This window comes from Astatotilapia calliptera, chromosome 2 (assembly GCF_900246225.1).
Source record: "Astatotilapia calliptera chromosome 2, fAstCal1.2, whole genome shotgun sequence".
Classification (NCBI taxonomy): Eukaryota; Metazoa; Chordata; class Actinopteri; order Cichliformes; family Cichlidae; genus Astatotilapia; species Astatotilapia calliptera.
The window spans coordinates 22,393,559-22,409,740 of NC_039303.1; the positions used below are offsets into that span (position 1 = coordinate 22,393,559).

General features: G+C 40.7%; 1 protein-coding gene across 1 annotated transcript in view; it reads right to left on the bottom strand.

The window, feature by feature from the left end:
• tenm1 (teneurin transmembrane protein 1) overlaps positions 1-16,182 on the bottom strand; it is a 191,314-nt gene that overhangs the window by 112,835 nt on the left and 62,297 nt on the right. The window contains exons 4-5 of the mRNA XM_026188289.1: positions 13,708-13,951; positions 6,296-6,534 (exon numbers count right to left, since the gene is read on the bottom strand). Coding sequence (XP_026044074.1) covers positions 6,296-6,534; positions 13,708-13,951 — 483 coding nt within the window. The remainder of the gene's footprint in view (positions 1-6,295; positions 6,535-13,707; positions 13,952-16,182) is intronic.

Genomic DNA, 16,182 nt, shown 5'->3' on the forward strand with positions numbered 1-16,182 from the left:
CCCCAAATAATGACACAGCCTCCACTGTGTTTTACAGATGGCTGTAGACACTCGCTGCTGTACCTCTCTCCTGACCTTTTCCATACAAATTGACAACTAAATAAAGTAAAATCTGGATTCATGACTCCATCAGACACTGATTTTTAGTCCAGTTCTTGTGTAATTTGGCTACAACAGCCTTTTCTCCCTGTTTCCCTTCCTCAAGAACAGCTTGTTCACAACAACAATGCCACTGAGACCATTACTGATGAGGCTTCACTGAACAGTAGATGGATCAACTGAAGGGCCAGATGCATCTTTCAGCTCCTCTGTCAGGTCTTTGCTGGATTTTTTCCCCCTGTTTCTTAAGGACATGACTTTCACATACTGTTCCTTTGCTCAAGATAGCCCTTTAAGTCTGCCACGTTGTCTTTTGTCCTCCACTTGTCCGGTTTCCCTAGTTTTTTTAAGGACGCACTGCACACCATGCCAAAGTTTTCATCTAATAGCTCTCTGGGAATCAACTTGTTGGTGCAAAAAATTGTTTATGCCTGCACCACTGTGTTATCCTGGGGGAAAAAAGGGGATTTTATGTCAGTCTGCTCCTAACAAAGTCTGTCTGTCTGTTAAATGTAGATACAGCAGTGGTTTATCCCCTGATTTAGTTTTTTATGCTTTAATGATTCGTGGGTCAGTGTTCGCAAAGCATAACAAAAACCAAAAAAACAACATTGCTCTGAAAATGGGCAGGTAAAGAAATGAGGAGTGGCTTGAGACTTTTGCACAGGACTGTTAATCAAGACAATTTCCTCCACTGTTTTTGTTGCATAATGTTCTCCTCAAATCACATTTGCAGTTGCCCAACTTGGAAGCCAGGGAGGTCAACAACATAGAACAAGCACTTCATTTATGATAAGCTGTAATCAGCTCGGAGCTTTGAGACAGACAGGCCTGCTAGGACATTTAGAGGAGAAATCCACATTGAGAGGAAAGAACCTAAAAGCCCTGCCTCAGTTTGAAGCTGTCAAACATACCATGTGTTATATTATACATAAAATTAAGATACTTTTTAAAAAAAAAATTATAAATGTATCTGTTGATTTTCTGATAGCAATTGATTTATCAGAGTGTCTAGAGTGTGAAATTGCTTGTTTTGTGCAACAGAAAAATGATTTAAATCACCAATTTATCACATTTAGGAATACGAAACCAAAACATGAATTTCATTAATCTTTACAAATAAAAAAAAAAACGTTATCAGTTCATTTTGTTGTCAACTTTAACTGAAGTGAAAAACAATTTCAGCACCGTGTACATAAACATTGGAGCTGACAACGGAGAACTGATTAATCATGAGAAGTTTTCAAGCACAGCTGCCAAACATTTGCTTGTTCCAGCCTCCGAGACTGGTGTGCTACTTTGCCTTTTATTCCTGTGAGCAGAATATATTTGGAGATTTGGAAGAAGCCATTCACTGGAAGGCATTACCTTAGGCTCTGGAAAATCAAATTAAGACAATAATCTGTGGCTTTATCTTAATGGAAATAACCATTAGCTCTAATAAACACATGTTTTTTCTTTTAAGCACAGTTGGAAACTGCACTGTGTTTGACCTCTCTGATTAATATGCAACGTTTAAGGGCAGATGCTCGGATTTGCCATCAAACTGTGAAAGTAGATTTGCGCAAAGGAAAAAAAGACATAAATGTAATAAACTTAAAGCCACTAACAAGTCATTTGGCTCTTTATGGAACCAAAAGCCCCAAAGCGACACACACTGCACAGCAGAACCACAAAGACGATCATAGCTGAAAGTGCACGCTGTGTCTTTGTGCATGCATGCGTGTGTCTGTGTGTGTGTCTGTGGGACCAAATGTGATTTGAAGGTGATTATTTGATTGCAGGGTGCTGCTGACTTGCTCATTTCACCTGAATCAGAAGCTTCTCCCTGTTGCCATAGAGATGATTATCATTCACAAGTGAAACATCCCACCCTCTCTCATATTTGATTGAGCAACTGAGGATTGTAACCATTTAAAACAGCAAGACATTCATTAATGCAGAAAATACTCTAATTAGCTTTTTCTGACAGCATGATAAAGCAATGGTAGGTAGTTTTTTTTTCCTTCTTCTTCTTCTTTTTTAACGCAGGCTTAAATGAGGCTCAAAATAGAAAAATGAGTTACGGGTAGTGTTGTCAGTAGCAATATTCTTCAAGATTACAGATGCAATCTTAATCTGTCCTCTATCTCTCCTTAAATGCCCCTTTCACTATCATAATGCCTGCCTCTCATATCTGATGGCCGTGTTGTGCTTAATAACAAGCTATGACTTGGGGAGGGAGGGGCGCGTTGGGGGATAAACAAATTAACAAAGCTATTCGCAGCCCCTGCAACACCAGGGGGTATGGGAGGAGAGGAGAGAGGGCAGTAAAGGAAGAGAGGATGGCTGCCTTAGCTAATCACAACAGGGGGCACACACCGCAATCACTTAGGCACAGCATTATCTCCGCAATCATGCATCGTCCTATTGTTGTGCTAATTGGAATTCTTAATTTGAAATACAATATTATTGCTTCATTATTTGGTGGGTTACTTTGCTTCAAATTAATAAACAAAGTCACATAACTTACACACAGAGCTTTAGACAATAAAGACGATGGTTTTCGAAGGGTGTTAGGAACGGCTTCCCAGCTGTTAAGAAACCGCTGGCAGGACGGCGCTGACCGTTAAACCGCTCGTCCACTCCGCGTCCTCACAGAGCACGCGGGATCAGTTACAAGCTTAGTTACACGTCGAAGCACTGTGGAAAGCAGTGTAAGGTTTGGCCGAGAGTCATGAAAAAAAGACGAAGATTGAGCCAAAACTGACAGCTGCGTTAAAACGATTTCCACCGAGGGGAGGAACCCTCTCCAACGCTCTGAAATGTTAGGCTCCAGCTTGGCATGCCTGTAAAGGAATATGTCATGTTCATATCCTGCAAATAATCAGCAGTGTCTGCGGAATAAAACTGCAGAAGATATACACACAACATTTTACCTACTGCAGGATAAGGAAAAGAAAAACTATGTGGGGCATCCATGAATCTACCTTCTTATTAATCCGCAAAAGGTTTGAAGAGCCAAAACAAGTAAATGAATGAATTGGAAAAATAAAGCAAAATAAGTAAATGTTAGTTTTTCAAGTCAACCTACATAAAACCGGAAGAAAAGCAAAGACTGTCAGTATGTTTGACATCTCGCTTGACTTCAATTCACCTAAATGACTCATCAGTTATCCACATTGTTTCTGTTGGCTGTCAGAGATAGTTTCTGCATTTAGTGAGTGAAAAAGGTAAAAATAATTTAGCTGAGAAACATGTTCAACATGTAAAACTAATAAATAGATATAACATAAGTCTGACAACTGGATACTGGATACGGCAGGCACTGATCATATTGTGAAAAGCTAAACTAAAGACAAACATGACCTCATTTTCAAAGCAGAGTGAACTCATTTCATTCTGGATTATATTAAGATAATGAGAAGAAGCGATTTGAAATCAATAAACGGCCAAAAGTCAGCACGGCGAGTATTTCGATGAAGATGAGAAAGTGCACTGGGACATTTTTTTTCTTCCCCTCTTCCTGTCAGTGGCTGTTAATTAATTCATTAAAATTACTGAATCATTATGTAATGAGAGAACCTAATCATCCTGTGGCCTGTGTCTCAACCTCTCCCCCTAGACAAAGACATTAAGTCCATGACCACTTTAATCTTGCAATTTGAATGCCTTTGATTTACAGGCTAACATATCATCTGTGCTTACATCCCATACGTCTTGGTGCGGTTGCCATGGTGACGTCAACACGGAGATCAATCACTGCCAAACAGGAGTGGAGCATGACACCAATTAAAAGGTGATGTCGTCTCCGAGTCATCACTCACACTCCTCACTAATGCACTAATTACCGGGGCTGGGACATTAATGGAATAGCATGGTTCAGCCTGGGGATTAATCTGCGTGGATTCGCTTGTGTATGTGTGATGTCTGTCTGTGATGTGTGTGTGTGTGTGTGTGTGTGTGTGTGTGTGTGTGTGTGTGTGTGTGTGTGTGTGTGTGTGTGTGTGTGTGTGTGTGTGTGTGTGTGTGCGTGTGTGTGTGTGATTAATGCAAACCCCCCGCCCTGCTCCAGCGTGACCTTGAGCACCACCACAGGAGGGAAATGAACTAGCTGGGTGGAGGGTTGGGATATCTGCACTTGGGGCAGCGGAGGGGAGCCGATGTGCTGCGGTCGAGGGCCCGGCCAAGGTTGAGGCTAAGCAGGGAGATGAAGCAATTGGAGGGGATCGATGATTAAATTTGGTGTTTGACTTTGACAAACTCTGCTAATGATCTTCCAGACCACAGACCTACTCAACAACTTTCCAGTTTTTAAGACTCTAATTACTGCAAAGATAGCTTCAGTCATAAAAACTGAACTTGATCTGCTTTCATGAGAACATTTAAATCCTTTGCACAAGGAAAATTAACAAAACTGCAGTTTAACAGCACTCCGTTACAATTAAAGGTATGACCAATAAACGCCCTGCGGTGACAATACAATTCAATTATTAACTTCACTATTTTTACACCTTCCCATCTAAGTTGATTATTGATTTATTAAATTCTCCAACTTTTATTCCTCTCCAGAACTGAGTCTGATCCCGTATTTCCATTTAGCGTCACACAGATGCAATTACTGTTGAACTTTTATTTGGCAAACATTAATTTTCACATGGTAGTGCAGAGTAGAGTCACATTATTTCCTTTGTAACTAACAGAAGACTTGATGAAACGCAATCAGCCATGTTTTTGGGCGCTAAACAATAATACAATTTATGTAATTTAACTAATTTAAGATGAGACTAAAATATAAAATTTAATGCAAGAAGACAAAATGTAAGAACTTTTATATTAATAGTTATTTCAAATAGGTTGTTGCTTATTGCTACTTATAGCTTAACTCTTGCTGTTGTCTAGTTTAATCTATAATAGCACACCGTATTTAATATTTCATGTGTAAGTAAGTAAATGTTATTTTTGTAGCACATTTAAAACCAAAAAGTTGCACTTTTACACTAAAACTAAAACCGAATAAACAGATTCCCAAAAAATGTATGCTAGACACATTCACAATATTTACATGAAACAGTCCAACAGCTACCAATCAACAGTTTCCATAAGCTTGACAGAAAAGCTTATCTAAGCCTTTAGCTTAGACTTAAAAACAGTCACAGTTCATGTTCATGTCTGAGGTCATTGGGGAGTTTTGCTGCAACAGCATCAAAGACACAAGCTCCTTTTGAAATAAGCTTCAACCGCAGGATGATCAGGAGTGATTGAGGAGCAGACCTTAATGGTCTTGAGGGGACATATAGGCACAGTTTATATGTTAAATCTGTGAACTAGTACTTTGTGCAGCGTACTAAAATGCAGGCAATAGTTCAGCAGCCAGTGTTGAGCTTATTAATTTTAGGTTATCTTGGTTTAATAGTGAAAACGATACAAAACAAAAGGGATGAAAAATAACCAAAACAAAGTGCAGTAATGACATTTACAAAGTTGTGATTAATCCGAAATAAAATGTGGGGGTTAAATAGGAAGTCTTTGCTTTTAGCGAATGAAAAATCAAATTAATTAATCATTAAAGGGGAAAAACAATCGACAAATATGTAAACAGTAAAAAAAAAAAAAGAAGAAAAGGTGCAGGCAATTAGGTGCTAAGCTTAGACAAACCTGGATTGATTAATATAATAAAATCACCAAGGGAGAAGTTTAATAAGGTTGTGCAACTTTGTGTAGCTGTGTGTATGTGTGAGTGTGGGAGAGAGACTGTGTGAAAAACATCAAATAAGTCACTGCATGTGTGGATTCCTCAAATATTAGTTTTGTGAGCTTTGGTCCAGAACAGCTAATTTACAATTTAGAATATCCTTCGGAGTGAAGACAATGCAATACTGCTTCAAAGTAAGAGCAAAAATTTCAGCAGGCCTGCTTTGATCCCATATCGATCGCCCTTTCTTTTTTTCTTTCCTTTTATTTAAGTTCCTATATTTATATTACCCTTTGAATACAGAAACATTGTGCATGCGTAAGGTTCCCTGTTAGAAGGCTACAGTTTGTTTCTGTATTTTTATTGCTTCCTTTTATGATTTAATTAGGCACTCTCTTGGCAAGTCCCACAATTTTCCAACTCCTCTAACAATCCCTTTTGAAAATGTAAATTTTCCACTAAACTCAGAACTCTTCGTGCTTCTCATTCATGACACGGGCTGGGTGCGTGACGGCAACTCACCGATGACGTAAGTGAGCAGCAGGGCCAGGGTGAGAGTGAGGAGTGACGCAGACAAGGCTGTGCACTTCCAGTTGCAGCAGCGGTGAGGCTTGTTGAAGGTAAACAGTGGTCTGGTCACGCTGCTGCGCGGCAGAGGCCGAGGTGGAGGGGAGTACACGGTCCCAGAGGTCAGGGGGTATCCCTGCCCCGCCCCTGACAGCAGAGCTGACGAACCAGACCCCTGCTTGAACAGGAAGTGTCTGCAGGAGAAACATACATAAAAGGTGTTATTGCAAAATGCAGTTTACCGTTACCTTCCTCAGTTACTGTTGCTATGCTTTCTCGCGGTCTCATGTGCAATTTTCAGTTATAACACCGGGACATTACTACTCTAAATTCTATTTTTTTTTTTGTTCATGGAAAAAATGGCTTTTAGGCCCCAGCCAGAAGCAAACAAATCATGCTTTTCATTTTTCGCCAGGAACTGCTAATTATGGCAGTTGACCTGATAGCTATTACTCATTTTAATCAACTGTAGCCAGCTAATTAAGCTAACATTGGCTCTGGTAGTTGGTTCAAAACCAGAATTTTTACTTGTTAAAAAAAAGGTTTTTTGACAAGTTTGGTTTTTGGGTTCTTTTTTATTAGAGGATTTTGTTTTTTTTGCATTTGATGAAGTACAACAATTTGATAATTACTGAAAATGACACAAAATGCCAAAACTAGTGAAACCAAATGACCATTTATTTTATCGCAAATAGCTGAGCCAGATTAAGAAGCCTGGATGGATTCATACATACAGAACTAAAGGATCATCATTTCTTATTTACAATGACAACATCCAACAACATGAAACAAACATACATGTTTAGTGCTCGCCTCTGTCAGTGCGCCCCAGGGCAGCTGTGGCTACAATGTAGCTTGCAATCACCTGTGTGTGAATGTGTGAATGACTGAATGTAGTGTAAAGCGCTTTGGGGTCCTTAGGGACTAAGTAAAGCGCTAAACAAATACAGGCCATTTACCATTTACATGTTGTGTCTAATATGGCTGACATTACCATGTAATACCAATCTGAAAACTGTACAATTATCTTTTTGTGCTAGCTACAGGCTCCTTTCAGACCATCCATCTCTTTGCATTTCTCCCACCGTCTGATTTCAAATATAATCTATTAATAAAGCTAACTTTCCAGTAAGGCTTTTTTCAGTTATCAGATGAGGGAAGAAGCCTAGATGTTACCCAGCAGTCACTTCCAAACCGTTGCCAGTCCCCTGTTAAAATCCTGATCTTGTATAATTTGAAACAAGACTTGCTGATCTGTCATGTGGCCACCTATATGCTGCTCCTCTCTGCCATTGAATGAAGAGTGTAGTGCATTTAAAGCTACAGAAACTCAAACAGCCTGTTTTTTAAGCTAAAACCAGAGATCTACAGCATACTGATAGTAAAAGAAAAGAAAATCTGGACTTTTCTCAGTTGAAACTTTAAGACACATTCTGAATGAAACTATTATAACATGTAGCTTTTAAATACTGTATTTTTCACCCCAATTACAGTACCTCACACATCACCTATTCAAGTGGAGAAAGCTTGAAAGTTCTGCTAAGCAGAGCTACGGTTAAGCTATGACTGGACCGTTGCTCTTCAAGGCGACAGGTTAAGCAAGCGCTGTATTAATTGCTGCCCTAATCTTACAAGCGAGGAGCTGTTCTGCATTCGGCGCTCTGCAAAGTAACTCCTACCTCTGGGACCGCTGTTGGTGCTTTTCTAAAGCAGATTACAGTACACAGCTGGAAACAATCACAGTAACCATGCAGGCCTATCTAGGACAGTGCTTCAACGCTTCACCAATTAGCACAGTGCAGACATCATTTTTCTCAGGTATCTAGTATCATATTCTGATTCTATTCATGCAAATCTGTACTCGGTGGATTTCAGTCTCACGCTGATGCACGCCTGACTGAAGCTCATTTAAAGAGCCCCCAAGGTGGGGGACTTTAGAAGAGACCCCATCTCCCACTATTTTTTGAATGATGAATACAGACTCGGGTTTCACATATCACAGAGAGGACAGACTGTTCCACTTTGCCCATGCATGAACACTCAGTCCTTTTTTGAACCTGTCCAGAATAAGCACTTAGTGCTGTGCAAAAGAAATTCAGCTAAACTGTTAATATCTTACGTGTTTGTCTCCATTTGTGTGCCTGTAATCTAAGCAATCTGTTAAACTTCCAAGAAAAGCATCATCAAAAATTAATACAGGAACCAAATCCAAGGAAGAAGAGTAGTCTGAGGAAGTCCCTAAGCGCTAGGATTCTACTTGTAATTTATAATGTGTTCTGGAAAGCAGGCAATTTTTGTGGCAAATGTATACCACATACATTATTCACAGTTACTGCATTATAACAATCAGACAACGGACAGTATTGGAATGTACTGCATGCAAGAAACAGCTATGTAATACACTTGTAGCACATTATAGATAAAGTATAGGCTGACAGGCTGAAAAAGGGCATATATGACCAAGTATCTCTCTCTGGTGCAACGTTATGAGCCACTACTGTAATGCAGAGCAGCACTGATATGAAAGAGAATGAAACAGCCCTGGCAGCCAAGGATCAAGGACTTACCTATTCCTTTTTTGACTCATCAAAGCGACTACTTAAGTTATACGGCTGTATTCGTTAAACGACGATGAGGTTTATTCTCATTATGAAAAAGAGTGTGTTAGATTGCCACTGATGATAGGAAACTAAGCTGCGGGGCAATTAATCTAAGTAGCATTTCATCTATATTGTGTTTGGATAATGGGGGGCGAAGGTTGGATGGTGTCAGATGAGAAGCAGGGAATGGAAATTATGCAACGTGGAAAAGTAGATCTGGGTAAAGCAATTATAAGCGATTCCAGCTTGATCTGGCCGTACTGGATCCCATCAAAAAAATGAATAAAGACTGCTGGTGGTGGGAAACAAAGGATGGCTATGAGACAGCATCAGAAAGAGAAAACAGCTATGAGTCATTGTCTTATTCTCTGCACTGTGTGTGTGTGTGTGTGTGTGTGTGTGTGTGTGTGTGTGTGTGTGTGTGTGTGTGTGTGTGTGTGTGTGTGTGTTTTTCCAAGCAAACAAAGAAAACAACAAGAAAATATCTCTGAGCTCCTGCAATTCACAGACAGCATTATTGCTCCAGATTACTGTGTGCTCTCCAGGGGTTAATATTGGCTGTTGGTGCGATATGTTGGGGGATATGTGCAGTTCGCCAGAGTGTTATTCTGTCCATGCAGTAAAAGGTGCGAGGTCACAGGCTGCCGGCAGGACACCAGTCTCTAAAGGGACCTCACAAGACAGGCCATTAAAGTGGTGCCAGACAACAGACTGACAACATCGCTGGACTCCAGACTCTAACGCTGTCCTCACACATGGCTAAACTACATCAATCTCCTTTATCCATTTAACTGTTATCCTGCCCTGCAGGCGCATTTTACTTAAAAACAAGAAAACTGGGGCAACAGTGGACTTCTCCATGAAGGACTTTGAATTTCAACTGAGAACTATAAGCTTTATTGAAAAGTAAAACAGGAGAACAACATATGTCTTCCAGGTGTTCGCATTCAAGAGGACACGCTGGATGTGAGTTGATGGTGACCTTGACTTTTGATCTCTCAAAACACAGTCAGTTCAGCCTTGAGAACTTGGTGAGCATTTGTACCAGACTCAAAAACATTCTTGTGAGTACCTCCAATAGATATTGTGTTCATAACAAAGCGGCAGATGGGAGGACATACGACCGGCCAAACGTCAAGTCTGTGGCCACAGCTGTTGCAGCATCAAAGCAGTCAAGAAAAAGGACAAGTGGAGCCCCAGTGCAAGATTTTTAATGGATTTTTCTCTAGGACTTACATTGGCCTTAGATTGCTTTTTTTTTCCAAGTTCAATTAATGTTTGTATTCTCCTGTTATTGATTTATTGCCTAATTCCATGTATTACTCCTTGGATCATTGCTTCTGATGTACATTTTATTATATGCAATTAACTAATATGATATTCTACTGCTTTAGATGAGTATATTTACAACCCTCAGGTATCTATCATATAAGATAAAATAACAGATAACCTTTATTAGTCCCACATGTGGGAAATTTGCTTATTACATATACATATATTTGTGTATGTATATTACATATACATACCAAAATAGTCTGTAAATAACTAATAATGTTCAGTCCAAACATCCAATTTTATGGAAAATGTGTGCTGTGTCTTAATAGTTTAGCCATAATCTTTGCTAATGCTAACTGAGCCGTTAGCATTAGCAAAGAATATGACTAAAGCTAAATTTGTAGCTAATTAGCTAAGTAATAGAATTAGTCAGGAATATGGCTCAACTATTAAGAGAAAGCCAAATTTGTAAACCCAACTTGATAACATATTTATTACATTGTATAACTACATAAAGAAAATACTTGAAATGCCTACCATATTCCAGAAGATGTTTTTTTCTCCACACTGCAAAGCTATGACATCACAACAAGTGATTGGTCAGTTGCAAAGTTAATCCTCACCAACATGGGAAAAACAGTGGGATAACTATTAAATACGAAACACGTGTCACACGAACACATGTCAACACATTTTATTTATATATTGTTTTTATATTTATATTGTCAGTAAACTTGTGTTATTTATGGTTTTTGTGCTGCATGTGAGGAAGCATTGCCTCAGTCATCTTAAACCCATGCCTGTTTTGTGTTTCTCTCTCTGTGTGTCTCCATTGTGGCCCAGTGCCTGACAGGTGACATCCATCCTTCACTGTCTGCCTCCTTTCCTTTCTCATCCAGCATCTGCTGAAGACTGTGAGCTAGATTGAGGACACAGGAGACTGCGCACAGAGCAGCTACACACCTACGGGTCAATGGCAGTTCAACTCTGAAAGGCCAGAGATAAACCCGAGAAACACACAGCCACACAAATAGAGAGAGACACATAGCTCGACTCGAAGAATGGCGCGCAAGACAAACACGCACAAAAAAGATGTCAAATACAGCATTTTCACACTTTCGAGGCCAACGCACGGGTCGAGAAGACCGCGGCACTTTTATTGCTCTGCCGAAGGTGGATTAGAGCGAAAGGGATCAGAATCCAGCTGAAGAAATTGCATTTGTCAACGCAAGTGGAACTCTATTCTTCTTGTTCGGTGCTTTTAAAATGCTTCACTGTTCTTCCTGGCTCCTCCGCCTTTGATCTTCTCAGACAATATCTAGGGGCGACGCCCAGGAAGCTCTGAATTCATATCAGAGGGCAGATTTCCCCCGAGACAGGAAGAAAATGAGAGTTCCCGCTCTCCAGGAGGTCGGAGTCTAGGCCCAGGGGCTGTCTCTACCTGGATAAGTGTGTGTCTTTGTCTGTGTGTCTGCCTGTGTAGGTGGAGGACTTTTTTCACAGGTGCATGGCAATGTGCGGTGTGCGATGCAGAAGCTGATTTCACAGTGTTGGTGCACACCCACAGTGTGTGACTTACGTACACTCACGTCCTATCAATAAGAGGAAGGAGAGAAGGCAGGGCACAAGTCAATTTATTACAGTCCCAACATTTGTACCCCTTAACACACCCACAGCGAGAGCCAGTCAGATAGATTGAATATCCATATCCGCAAGCCTCCACTTACACAAGCTGGCCTCTCCAGAAACATAACGGATGTGCAGCTGAAAAGGAAAATCTATGCACACTTCAAACAATCTTAATCTCAGCTGACGCAATGTCAATACATTTGAATACTGATTCATCAAGTGCGCAAGTCGAGGAAAATGGAAGCACACTTGACAACAAGAGATGTTATCCATGTTTTGCCATTTTTATTAAGGTCACAGCATCACTTAGAATTCTGTCAGCATAAGCCCCCGTGTCAAGTTTGTAAATACTTGATTAATCTTTAATCTGGAGATCGAGCCGATAGCGCTGCCAGGGTAAAAGCAGAAATATGAAATCATTAGATTAGCAGTGTATCTGAGAATGTGAGAGAGGAGAGAGGAGAGCTTGAATATTAAATCCAAACTCAAAACAGTTAAGCAGTGAAGAGTTGGATCTTTTTTTGTGGGCTCTCTCTTCAAAAACTAGATAGAAAAGAGCCAATATTATCTGAATTATGTTACGCAGGGACGCTATTCTATTGACTATGAATATGATTACATTTTATGGTTCAGAACTAATAGCGCACTATCAAATAAAACATATTTGACTAGAAAGTCCCAAACGCGCAAAATGTATTCTTACCAAAAAAAAGAAAAAAAAGTCACCATCCAATATAGTGAGTCACTGCGGAAATTGTGTTTTTATAATCACATCTCACTTTGGGAGAAAAGTTCTTTGAGCTCATCAAATATTGTTTGAACGATCCGAATTTTTTTGTTTGTGGTGAGTTTTCATTTAACGCGCGCTCACACGCTCACTGATAAGTAATGTAATTACAATGCGCTCCTGACAAGCCTTTACATTGATACTCATGTCTAGCCAATGATTAATTTAAATTGTCACTGAATCTAATTTTATTCTTCCTTCCCTTTAAATGAGGTAAGATCTAATTATGGCCTAATGCATAACTTATTAAAATCCCTTCTTCTGGTGTGGCAGCCTGCCAATCTCATCCTCGCGCATAATATACCAGAATCCCGCGCCCAGCCGCTCATTACACATGCAAACATATTCTTTTCCACCTTGGTTCTCCTTCTTCTCAAAAGCAGCCGCACAAATGAGGATCTCCTAAATAATTCTCTGATCAATTAATACCTATGCGGTAAGCGTATGCTTAATTCTGTTTGATGGGACCGACTTCCAGTGGCTTGTCTCCGAGTATTTTGGCAGAAAAACAATTTCTCGGGGTACTAAAGCTGAAAGTGAAATTACAATGTGTTCCTGAAAAGAGGATTTCTGCTTTCATTTTGGATTGTTTTTACACAAACGCAGGTCCCCTAGTAAATGCGGTGGTGTGTGTGGTAGGAGAACAAAAACAATTCCAAATAAGCTTCATGATTACTTTGATGGAAGTCCTTTAATAATACCCCAGAGGCCTGCGTGGTGTTCCACTTATTCCTCCAAACATGTGCAAAACATGCCCATCCTAACAAATCCTTTAGTCCAGCATTCATTCTTAATCATTACACTCTGATTTTTTTCGAAGAAGTTTGTGAAAGTCTGCCAAGTCACAGTCCTGATGAAAGAATTTTCTTTAATCTAATGAACCTCATTTGTGAGATTAAAGAAATGTCTTTAATCAAGTGACATTATGCTGAGGGAGGGCGGTTTGCCTTGAAGATATTTTCACTTGAAGAATTTCATTACAAAATGACATCCAGTCTGGACTGAAAGCTTTTTGGAGCGCAGCCCTGTGTTTGCCCGCGCTAAAAATAACTCCAGAAAAAAAAGCATTCCCTTACCTGGTCTCTAGGGGAATGTTGCTGTTGAGCACCCAGCTGTTGTGAAGCTGGGCCTGGTCTGCGCTCGAGCTGGTGTCTGCCCCCTGGCCGCCCTGGCTGGCTTGGCACCGAGTTGGCATGGTCTTCCTCTGTAGGCTGACTTGAGTGTAAGGTGCCGGGCGGGCGCAAGTGCAGGAGTGGGGCGGCGGCGGAGGTGGGGGCAGCGGACGGAACGTGAACTGGCCGCCCGGACTGCTGGGAAGCTCTGCGTAGGATAGACACAACAGAAGGCCCGGGACGAGGGGGAGGGATGGACAGGGGAGAAATAAACAGAGGTTTATTAGGAGCACAGTACCATAAATTACAAATAAACGTGGCGTGTTAGTTGACAGTTTATTGTTATTACACTGATTGAGAGCCATAAATCAGCTTGAAAACCATCTCTGTCCTGCACCTTCCTGCCTACCTGCTTTGATACACTTCCAGCTGCCCTATAAATAGGTTCTTGGCTGGCTGCAACATTGAGCAGTCTTTAAAGAGCTAACAGCTCCGGCTTAATCTGCACCCGCCAGCCCAAACTACCCATGTGATGTTTATTATGAGATCTGCGGCTGGACGGAATGAGCTAGCCAGCTGTAACTCCCTCACACTGCTAACCCCGGGGTCTAGGGAGAGCGCTCTCAAGCCATCATTTATCATTCTCTTTCACTATAACTCTCCCTCTCCCCATCTCTTCCTCCATGCTGCTTTCTTCCGCATTCCTGCCTGTCTTCTATAACTGAGCAGGCTAATTACAGTTTTATTAAATGCAATGCGCGCGCACATGTCAGCTTAACGTATGGGTATGGCTTCAGATAAAGCTGCTTTGCATGCATTTCCATACGTGCATGCGCCCATGCGTGTGTAACAGGCTGCGTGAATTCATGAATGTGCATCAGCTGGGACGACAGCTAGCACTGTTTAGGGGGGACAGCTCGTGCCATACGGTTGCAGCATGGTTCCACGAACGAGGCAAATCCTCCGTCCCAAAAGACCGACTCTGTCCAGCTGTATTGACAATGAATGTAACATTAGCCTCAAACCAGAGGGTAAAGAGTTTGCCCGCCAGAATTCTCGGACCTCAATTGTATTTGCTGCCAAAATGTCAGCAATAATTTAGTATCTGGAAGTGTAGTCCAACTGGGAGATTACCTCAGCCCTCCCTATTCAAGTGTAAGTATTACACAGATAATACCGCAAAACACATTTTATTGACTCTTGGCAGATGAACACTGAGAAAAGTAAAATATTAATCTTTTTTTTGTGCTTTCTATCACCGGCATGTTTCCGGAAATATGTAGCTCTGTTACCGTTCCACCTGAAAAACATCTCACAGCGTTACATAGAGCAGTGGTTTATTGTTAATATTTTCAGAATAAGAAAAATGTGTGCACAGGCACCGATATCACATTGGTGCTTTGATCTCCTCAAAATTACTGCTGCCTTCTGTGCAGATATGTGAGCCAGTAAGCTATGTCATATCCACTGAAGCATCACATTATTACTCGTACGTTTGAAAGTTTCATATTTATAAGATATATGTACGTCGCGGCAGAAATGTAACAATGATAATGGCGAGACAAAAACAGCTCCTGTAATCATTTCCTTAAAATATTGCCACAGTGCCATCTGTCCAGGTCTAACGGCATTTTTCAAGATTTATTTGTTTTAGCAACCACTGTTTGGATGTGGGCATGCACATGTTTTTGTCAGATATATATACATATCTGACAAAAATATCGCCATAATAAGTGTGTGAGTGCTGTCGAATCGCTCTTTGAAGACGTGACAGGTTTTTCATCCTCTGTGACACATTGCTGGTTATTGATCTCCCAAAATGCCTGAACTGTCACAGCACAAATGCAGAGCATGTAATAGTTAGCATGTGTTTCTGAATAATAAAATTTGCTCTTGATTTTCACGAAGCGCCGTTTCTCGCGCAATACGTTCCTTTTACCGTTTCACTGAGACAATTAAGGAGGCTCGACTCTATTCCCTTATGTGGCGTTACTCTTTATGGGCTTTGCATTTTATACTAACACATTAAAAGATGTGATTTTTTTCCACATCTTATGCAGTTCATGGCAGCAGCTGAAAATGTGCATTAACTGGATGCGAGAGATTTAGACTTCTTCCACATTTCAAACTGTTTTTGTGTGAAGCCAGAGAATTAATTTGCCTCCTGAGACAATATGATATTGTAGCATATACATCTGCTTGGTATTACTATAATACATCACTCGATGATCTCATCAGACAGCCAGGCTGTGCTCAATCTGACAATGTAGGGCCCAGTAAAATGACAGGAAATGCATTTGTGCCATCACCTGAAGGTGCTGTTTAGTCTAAACTAATGCATGTGGAAAATGGAAGTTATTTTTGACTGTACCACCCCTGAGTATTAAAAATTACACGCTTAGGGAAAAGTGAGGGCTCCACTGTAGTGCGCCGCTGTAA